At 43.3% G+C, this 10,026-nt stretch overlaps 1 protein-coding gene across 1 annotated transcript; it reads left to right on the forward strand.

The window, feature by feature from the left end:
- The first annotated feature begins 204 nt into the window (after nt 1-204).
- LOC147613956 (uncharacterized) lies at nt 205-8,354 on the forward strand. Its single transcript, XM_086781943.1, has 12 exons — nt 205-385; nt 622-2,256; nt 2,363-2,370; nt 5,011-5,192; nt 5,550-5,610; nt 5,766-5,864; nt 5,980-6,074; nt 6,673-6,786; nt 6,884-6,951; nt 7,386-7,496; nt 7,599-7,902; nt 7,989-8,354. The coding sequence occupies exons 2-12, from the start codon at nt 758-760 to the stop codon at nt 8,112-8,114; spliced, it is 2,667 nt and encodes an 888-aa protein (XP_086638069.1). The 5' UTR covers nt 205-385; nt 622-757; the 3' UTR covers nt 8,115-8,354.
- The last annotated feature ends 1,672 nt before the right edge of the window (nt 8,355-10,026 follow it).

Genomic DNA, 10,026 nt, shown 5'->3' on the forward strand with positions numbered 1-10,026 from the left:
ATAATCTAGAAGGATGGATAGCCTTGTCTCTTATTTAAGCGCATAAAAAATAGTCAAGAAGTGAAAAATAAAGGATGGAAAAAGTAATAATACATGCCGTTCGATGTTTGAAGATCTAACGGTTAACAAAATATGACGGAGAGGCTTTGATTTTACTGGAAAATCGGAATTTCGGTATATTATTCTTTCAGTTTTCGTGCTTTCCAGGACTGTCCATTCTCTCTGCTTTCTTCTCACCTGCGGGAATTCGACATCGGCGTAGCCGGAACCCTAATTCTCCCTTCAGCTTTTCATGCCTCTCATAGACCCGTGTTGGCATTAGAGATGCATGATGGAGCTTGGATCGCCATCGCCTAGCCACAGTTTCGCCCTAGCTTTATCCCAGGTACTCCTGCCTTTCTTCTCAAATTCATGTTTTCCTGTGCAGGAATGAACAGACATAGGCTATTTTCTTCCAGCATTGTGTATTTTTACCCTAAATTTTGCATCGCGAGTGTTGATTGCAGTAGTAGTATCCAGGACATCAGTTTTTGTGTGTGGCTTTTTTAACGCATTTGAGTAACCATACCCTGCTTGATTCTGCTTTTCTACAACCTCTGATTATGCCCTGTTTTTTCTCAGGGAAAGGTCTAGGTTTAGGGTTTTGCTTTGTTAGGTCTATAGAGGTCGGCTGCTATGATACGTCATATTATACAGTTTTTGAGGAATCGGGGTTGAAGAAGCCATCTTGGGAAGAAGCTTAAGGAAGAGTTATAGTATGAGCGGGTCAGGGAAAAGAGTACATGAGGAGTTCAACAGCAATTTGCCGGGTGGTAATCCCTCCCCTTCTGCCAAACAGCATGAAGAGCAGCACGGTGCCACTACAGCCAATGGTGAAATGACATCTGGTGACATGGGACCCCATGTGGACAGTGCCGTGGAGTCTCGCCCCCCAAAGCTCCCTCGTTTTGACCATGGTAACAGGTTTCAGAAACGCTTGGGAGTAGATGATCCCGTGGTCAATAACTCCTCTTTTGTTCTGGACACCAAAGGAGATCCCCGAGATGCCAAGTTGAAGGCCAGCGCAGATGAGAAAGCATGCCACGGTGACTCCAAGATGAACAATCATGAAGAAAAAGGAGAGCCAGACACATGGAAGGATGCACGCCTGGATTCTATACATGATCCCAGGATTGGCACCACAGAACGATTCAATCGTAGTGGTGGTGGTGGTGGTGGTGGTAGCAGTAGTAGCTGGAGAAGGGAACATCGGCTTGAACATAGGGAGGATCCACGAGAGTTTTGGAAGGACGCCACAGATGAGAAGTGGGACTTCAAGGCTGATGCTCATGAAGAGAAAGGAGAGAGGGATGCTGGGAAGGATGGCCGGTCGTCGGATCTTATGCACGATACCAGGAATCCAGTTAGTGAAAGAACTAATCGAAGTAATACATGGAGAAGGGATCAGCGGTTTGAGCACAAAGAAGATATACGGGAGCCCTGGAAGGACTACAAAGAGCATCGGGTCTCTGCACGTCAAGTCACAGATCACAGAGATTCCTCGTTCTGGAGCAAGCGGATAGGAAGGAAAAATTCTATGGAGGAAGATGGTGAGTTGAGAGATTCTGAAGAAGCAGCGGTAGATATCAAGACCGACTCTAAAAGAGAAGAGAAAGATAAAGAGCAGGAAAAGAAGACAAGGGATGATAGCTTCAGAGACAAAGAGGACAAAGAAAGAGATGAAAAATTGGCATGGTGGGGTGGTCATGCCAACATCACGGAGACAGGGAGGGAAAGATGGGATAAAGAAAAAGAGAAGAAAGAGAGGGGACGGGACAAAGAGAAGGACAAAAGAGATCACAATTCCAGGGATAATGGAGAGAAGGAAGACCTTGGCATGGTAAAGCAAGAAGTGGAGGATTTGGAGGTACCAAAGAAGGCAGGTTCTGAGGGAGGCAACCTTGGAGAGAATCTAGAGTTAGAAAGAAAATCATCAAGAGACTTAGAGAACTTCAAGGCAGTTGAGAGTGAGGAAAGAGAGAGAAAAAAGGAACGAGATCGTGAGAAGAAGATGGAACACGAGAAATTGGTTGAGAAGAAATCAAGAGATCAAGAAAAAGCACCTGAGGATGTTGGTCCAGAGGATGGTGAGAGAGACAAGGAAGCATTTGTAAATTGCAGCTTTCAGCAGAGGAAAAGAATGCTTCGACCAAGGGGACATTCTCAGGCTGTCGGTAGAGATGGGCGCCCTCGCTTTCTTGCAAAAGACTCAGATGGGTAAGCTTTGGCTCAATAACCTTTGTTCAGTTTGCTAAGGCCATAGAAAGTTATCTTTAGTCATCACTGATTGCTTAGCTTAGTTTTTTTGGTGTGTTTTTTGCAGGAATCAAGGTGTGTTACTACACGCTTTCACCAATTGGAAGATTATAAGTAGTGGAATATCAGTGAGGTTCATTTTCATAATTTAGATTTTGATAATGCCGAGCTTTTTTGTGTCTATTATTGTACATTGCTTTTAATTGATGCCAGCTAGTGATTGTTGAGTTTTGGGCCCCAGCTTACGCTCTACACACACACACACACACACACACACACACATGTATGTGTGTGTGTGTATTAGTACATGTGTATATGTGAGTAGAAAAATCATCATATTCATTTGCATTTTTCAATGATTTGACGTCTTCATTCTCAGCCGCACCTTATAATTGTAACACTACTTCTTGTACATAATACTGATCAGTAGTTGTGTGTGCTGTGTGTGTGATTCCGCCACACTCTTTTCTATCTGTGCAAACCCTAGCATTTTTTTTTCTTTTCTGGGAGTGGTGTGTGTTGACTACTTGGATAGGGTAGAGCCCCTAGGTTCCAGGAGTGACACAAGTCTGGATTTGGGGAAGGTCATTTTATGGGTTCTTCTTCCTGGTATTTTTGGTGTAGGGCATACCCATGTGCGTTGACTAGAGCCCCTAGGGTCCAAGAGCAGTACAAGTGCGGGTTTGGGAAAGGTCATTATTTGGGTTCTTTCTGGTATTTTCAGTGTTGGGCAACCCCCCTTATCCCCACCCTTCCTAAGTGCGAAAGGCTGCAACCTTTGCCATCATTCTTTATCCTTGGTTTTGGGTGATTTGTAATGGATTTACAGATCACTGATTTGCTTCTTAGCATGAAGGTGTCCATGGAGGAACAGAAGGCTCTTTTGGTAGATGTGTCCTCCCGTTTGGATAGTGTGTGTAACGTGCACCCCGAGTGCCTAGTGTTCGGGATTTGGATTCTACCGATGTGACAAAAATATGTCTTTGATTGCACAGCTGCTGAGGCCTTTGGCCTTCCAAAAGAACTGACTTTTGACCTACTGGACTGCCTGTTAACTTGCCCCCATTCGGGGATCAGATGATCTAATGATTGAAGTAAGCTTGCTATTTTTAGGCTCATGGAATCACTCTTCCCCATAGCCTGAATGTTGTCGGCCAGCAGAGACAAGCACTAAATTCCTTTAATGTTGCCGACTTTATCTATCTGTTGCTTATGCCGACTGGTCCTTTGACCTTGTGGGCTTCTTGTGCGTGTCAGAGCCTGTTAGACACCCTAAACGTAACCTAAGCTTGTTGCCAAATCAGGGATTAGCCTTGAGATTAGCCATGTCCATGTGTGTGCATGTGATTGCTTAGAAGAGAGGTTGATGCAAGTACCTCATCATTAGCTGAAAGTTTATGAAGTGTTCATACCTAATAAATGTCCTAAAGTCACTTATATTGTCCATTCATTAAAAACATGAATAGTATCCTAATAAATGAGAATGTCCTATGCATCCTATTATCATCTTGAAGCTCTTGATGAGTACTACACAACTAATCTGCATATTTGAGAATAAGTACTATACACAGCTGATGTGCTTATTGGAGAATACGACAGCATTATTTCTATCAAATCGCCCCCTTAATGATCAACTTATTCTCCTTGACAACTCATCATGTCTCTGATGTACTCAAACTTCATTTTGTGGTTTGGTACTTTATATAGAGAGTGATAGTAATCGGGTCTCGACCACAGGTGGCATGTTGACCCTTCCCCGGCCAAAGTGGCCAGAGAGAGGTTATGGAGATTATGGTTATGGGAGGGCCAACCATTGATGAGACTGCAGTGGGATCCGAGCGAGTGGTACGATTCCTTCGCTCCAGAGGATTCCCTTGACATCCCCTTTTTTGAGTATAGAGTCCGTCTGGACCGCAAGATTCGGATGCCAACGGTTGATAGCATGCCAACAACTACAGCAGTTCATTGGCAGATCCAGGACATCCCCATGCGTTTCCTCCTGAATTTTTGGAAATGGCTTTCGGCCACAATAGATTATTACTCTTTTCTTTTGGCAGATAGCTCACAGGAGCTTGGCAGTGGGCACTTGGCTAGCTGGTAGTTGGAGGTCGGTCGGTGCTCTGGTCTAGGTGTGGTCATCCTTAGGAGTCTTAGCGTCATTGCATTTGGGATTGTCCCAAGGTTTAACAGGTATGGCAGAGGATTCTCCGCATCTTCACCATGGACCAGGGATCCGCCTGCACCATTACCTGGGGGCCGGCTGCATGGTCCTCAGAGTCAGCTACAACCCTTGCATATGAGGAGGTGGGACACGGCTTCGCCCTTCTCTCCCACCGCAGGATCATGGTAGCCCGATTTCATGGGTATAGGACCGTCTCTTCCTTGCAATTGTGAAAAAGCTAACCTCTGATACAAATGTGAGTGACCTGAGAGATCTTAACAAATGTAACATGTGAGTGACCTGAGAGATCTTAACAAACCACTCAAATTTAACTACGCAATAAAATGATTGCAAAAATAACCGCGAGTACGTGTGCTGCGAGTTAGCTGTGTGGAAGCTGCAAATCATCCTGCTCCCTTGCAGCCATTATCGGAAGATTTTTTTATAATAGGAATGCAAATAAGTTTGCATTTGCATCATGTAGGCTTTAATTAAGTCAAACTAAGTTCATTAGTACATCTAGCTTTTTGACTAATAGGGGTGGTTTAATGCAGTTAGCTCAGAGACCACAGCCATCTTATACAGGCCTGGAGAGTACATGCCTGAGCTGACAAAACTTTGGAAAGAGTATGAATCATCATTGGCCACAAAAAATGGGGAAGGTACAAGCTTAGGTCAAGGCCCGACGATAGAGATTAGAATACCATCAAAGCTTGTTACCACATCCAACCATCAGGTATTTGCTTTCTCTGAAAGAGATGCTTCAACTTTTTGGTCTCAATTGCATTGTGGTTTTTTTGGTGATTTCCTGCATCTACACACACACACACACACACACACACACACACACACACCAGAGGGTGGGTCCTCCCCCCACCCCTTACAGCAACGCAACCAACTTAAGGATTTGGATGTTTTTTTAGGAATTGTGACTAAAAGCAGACTGAATGCTTTTTCAATTAGTGTTAAAAAAAAAAATTTGGGGGGGGGGGGGGGGGGGGCAGGTGAGAGGTAGCCAGTTATGGGGACTATAAACAGACTGAATGCTCTTATCATTTACTGTTTTTTTTTTTTTTTTTGGGGGGGGGGGCAGGTGAGAGGTAGCCAGTTATGGGGGACCGATGTGTACACTGATGATTCTGACTTAGTAGCAGGTATATGAGGTCTTCTGTTAAAAAGTGGGTGCATTTCTACAAAGGCCTACGTATGTTGCTTATTGGCAGCATACACGTGTGCTGTACAGTATATCTCAATTGCGTACAAATGTCTAACATGTGTGAATGCTGCGTGTGTTGGTGGATTTGGGCAGTATTAATGCACACAGGATATTATCGACCAACTGCCTCTCAACCTCCCCTTTCAGTACAAGAGCTGCATGCTACTATTCGAGTGCTTCCACCACAAGACAGTAAGTTTTATGCTACTGCGAAGAATGAGGGACTCGAGCCATTCAAGTTATGCATCTTTGACCTTTTTGCTTCAGAAAGTTTGTAGCCTGTTTACTGTCTAGTGTGAATTTGCAGGCTACACTTCAACTCTACGGAATAATGTCAGGTCACGGGCATGGGGAGCTGCCAGTGGGTGTAGCTATAGTGTAGACCAGTGCCGCATTGTGAAGGTAATGCCTTGAGAGATACTATTATGTGTAGCTTTGTTAAGTGACTCTTTAAAGTCATAAACACTGAAATTCTACATGTATTGGGCTCCCTATGATTTGAAGCGTTGTGAGTGGACTCTTATGGAGTCAAGATCACCCTTCGATTTTTGTTAAGTTTGGGAAATAACCTGAACTTGCCATTGGTATTTCTTTTGGCCGTATTAGCGGACATGCAGATTTGTATTGAAGTCTTCATCCAAATTGTAGCCTGATGGTTTATATTAATTTTTTCTATTCAAAACGGTGCAATTTTCCCAACCAGGTCTGTTTTAGTGCTAGCCTTCATTGCGTTACCTACTATTGGGCGCTGATGACATGAATGGGGATGCCATAGCTTATAGTCTATGCCATGCATGATGGAGTCGGTGATTTGAAGCTTTGAGTAGACTCTCACGGAGTCAAGATATCACTTTGGTTTTTGTTTAGTGTGAGAATTAACCGGAACTTTCCATTGGTATACACCCATCAATTCAGGCTTTATTATCAAATTAATAACATCACTTTGTGTGCGGCCCATTTTCACTTTTCATGAAGCTATGCTGTTGGAGTTGATTTGTAGGTTAGTGGTGGACACATTGACTTGGAACCTTGTTTGACAAGGATCTCGGCAGTTGCCCCAACACTTGCACCTGCTGCAATGGAGCGCACGATGACTACAAGAGCTGCTTCATCGGTATGACATTTGAATCTGGGCTTTAATTGTAATGTTTTGGAAATTAGTCAAAGAGGACAATGTGGTGATTGTTTGCTGCATGATAAATCTTCTTCAGAATGCATATCGGCAACAGCGGTTTGTGCAGGAAGTTACCATCCAATACAATTTGTGTAATGAGCCCTGGTAAGCACCCTTATCTCAAGTGTCGTGACTTAATGCATACATTTTATCTATTGATGGGGGAAGACATCTTGAGCTATACAAATGGAAACTTGCAATCTGCATAAGAACTCCCAAGTTCCAAGTTCCAAGTTAAGCAGCTTAAATTCCAAGTTAAGCTGTTTTAAGCTTTGCCATACCTAGTCTCCCTGGTCCCATGACTTCGCAGCTTAGTGTGTGTGTTCTCTATCTCTTCTGTGACTCCTTGCAGCTTCTGCAGGCTTCTATTTTGTTGTTGGTACTTTTCCCTTGGTCTCGTGCTCAGAACGGTGTAATCTGTGTAAAAGAAAGTATCTTGTAAGACAAGTTAGAGACCTATTGCTGCTTGAGTTTCCAAGTGGCAAGAACATCTAGATACACTGTCCTTGTTGCTGATTTTTGGTGATATGACTTTGCAGGATGAAGTACAGCATGAGCATTGTTGCCGATAGAGGCCTGAAGAAGTCTCAGTATACTTCTGCAAGACTAAGGAAAGGCGAAGTGCTCTATCTTGAGACACACAGGAAGAGGTAGAAGCTCCACCCCCTTTTCTTTGCTGATTATGCATCAGTGCAAGCTGCTCATAAATTTGGTCCATCTTGGCTGGTGTACCATTTCTGCATGCCATGCAGATACGAGCTCTCTTATGATGGTGAGAAGGTGGCTTGTAATGGAGGGTTCGGAGCAACTACTGCAACCTCTGCTCCTGTGACTGCTACCGGAGACAAGAGCAGGGACAAGGAGAATGAGAAGACACTCTGCAATCACAACGGGGAGAAAATGCAAGGCCGAGGTGCTAGCAACAACGATAAAGGGCATATGCAAAGCCAAAATGGGGATGCATTTGATCAGTACAAGTGGGCGCTCTGCAGGCAGCCGTTGCCTCTAAAAGTGATGCTTGCGAAGGGTGTTCCTCTGCCAAATGAGTTCACAGAGGTATCCGTCCCTGATCTTGAAGGACTTCTGCATTTATGTCGTGTTAGAAAATTGTTGTAATGCTTTTGAATGACGTCTGGGAACAGGTTTTGGAGGATGGGCTTGCATGGGAGGAAATACAGTGGTCTCAAGCAGGTGTTTGGGTACGTGGAAAGGAGTATCCTCTTGCCAGAGCCCAGTTTCTATCCCAAAACCTAGAAAACCTTGAGTAGAAAGTCTATAGAAGGGGGTATCAAATTAAAAATGTACTTCTGTTGATTACCTGATAGCCTGCATAATAATCCGGAGACCATGCAGCAGCCGACTAGCTGCCTTTTTTATTTCTTACATATCTGTGCCTAAGCTGCAAGAACATTGGAGCCAAGTTAGGAGGAATGTATTAATCCTCTTATTTGCTGTGTTGTGTAATGATTACTCTTTTATTTAACCATGGTCTTCAGATGTTTTCAGCACAAGGTTGGTGGGCTACCATAGAGAGCTTTCAAGATGTCACACGTGTAGATACATAATTTTTTTGCGCTGTGAGGTGTTTTACTCTGCTTTTCATGCGAAGGCACCATGCATGTGTCTTGTGGCACAGCTAGCCAAGTTAGGAGGGGCTTCCAATAATTGAAGGTGTAGCACTTTTACCATTGGGGACATCCCTACACCCCAGGTACGATAGGCACAAAGGATGGATCCATGCCCTTACATCACGGGAGTCTAAAGGCCCAATCTCGTCGTCGCGACACACATCACACAAATATTAGGTTCACTCCACAAGGCTGTTTATAACAAAGGTCACAAACTTTTTGACAGAGAAATCCCGATGTAGAACATAATGCTGATGACATCCAATCAGGTATCTACTGATGATGCAAATGTTAACGGAACTTCAGTCGTCGGTTTCACGTTATCGTGGTGACAATTCCAAGCTATGGTTACTTGGGCAATAGTGGGGTTCATGGAGATGCTACACAAACACTCCTCTTGTGCCAAGGCCTTGACTGGGCCTCGTTAGGAAGTTGTGAGGAGATGACCGTGCAAGAAATGCTACACTACGTATGCGCGTGGACTGCTGCTATGTGATGCTTTTCTTGGGAACTTGCCGCACATAAACACAAGCTCTGCACATGCATATAGGAAGGGTAGCTGGCCTCACCTTTAGATAGAGTCTGAAAGGAAAGGAAGACACTTTCAATAGCACCGATAAAGATGGCTCACAAGGATAAGCACAATCACTCTCTCAATTTGAGCACTTATGCTTGAACTACTCCCAAAGGCCTCATCTTTATTACCATTTTCTTTCTTGTGCTTCAACCATCGAAAATACAGAAATTAGAGAAAACAAAAACCTAAATCAAAACTACTATCAAAGGATACAAGTTGGAAACATTGATACTAACAATGAAGCACTTGAGAATAATTATTGGCAAAAGGTCACAAAATCTAGCTAGCATTTGTAAATATTCTTCCTTTCAAAACTTGTTATAGAGTCATCAAAGAGTTGTTCATTTTGTTGGTAAAGGCTAGTACAAACACATCTCTCTCTTTGGTTTGACATTGTTGGAGAAACTTCTCTTGATCTATCCGAAGGAAAAAGCCAAATGCAATTTCTTCTACCTCTCCTTTTGATATGGAATCCTTTGAGTTACCAATTATCTCCTCCTCATCAATTGATAGTGATGAACTGTTGAAGATACATTACTTACCACTTTATTGCCGATGGCTCTTGATGTTGTAGTGCACCTTTTTATTGAAGAATAAGATTGCATGTCTATTGCCTCCACTTCTTTGTAAAAATCCACATAGCACATGCATCCAAGAATGTAAAAGAATAAAAAATCTCATCTTGACCATTAGCTTTGTGCATGTTATCCCATGGATGAAGACCAATTAGATTGTGCCACATGTCAAAAGCATTAATCCACTACCCTCGTCGTGATCCCCTTGGCTTTAAACAAGCGAATTTTTATGTTTTACGCACTATTTTTAATCTTTTTCTGCCTTTTGTTGTCTTCTTCTTGGAGCTTTTCATTGCGCACGTGCATCACCTACATCTTCTTTGGCTATTGCACACGTTTTCTTCACCAGCACCACCCACTTCAGGTAGGATTCATGGTCCGTTCTTATCTCTTTTTTATG

The sequence above is a fragment of the Cibotium barometz genome, chromosome 43 (assembly GCF_041138505.1).
Source record: "Cibotium barometz isolate CiBa-2024 chromosome 43, ASM4113850v1, whole genome shotgun sequence".
Taxonomy (NCBI): domain Eukaryota; kingdom Viridiplantae; phylum Streptophyta; class Polypodiopsida; order Cyatheales; family Cibotiaceae; genus Cibotium; species Cibotium barometz.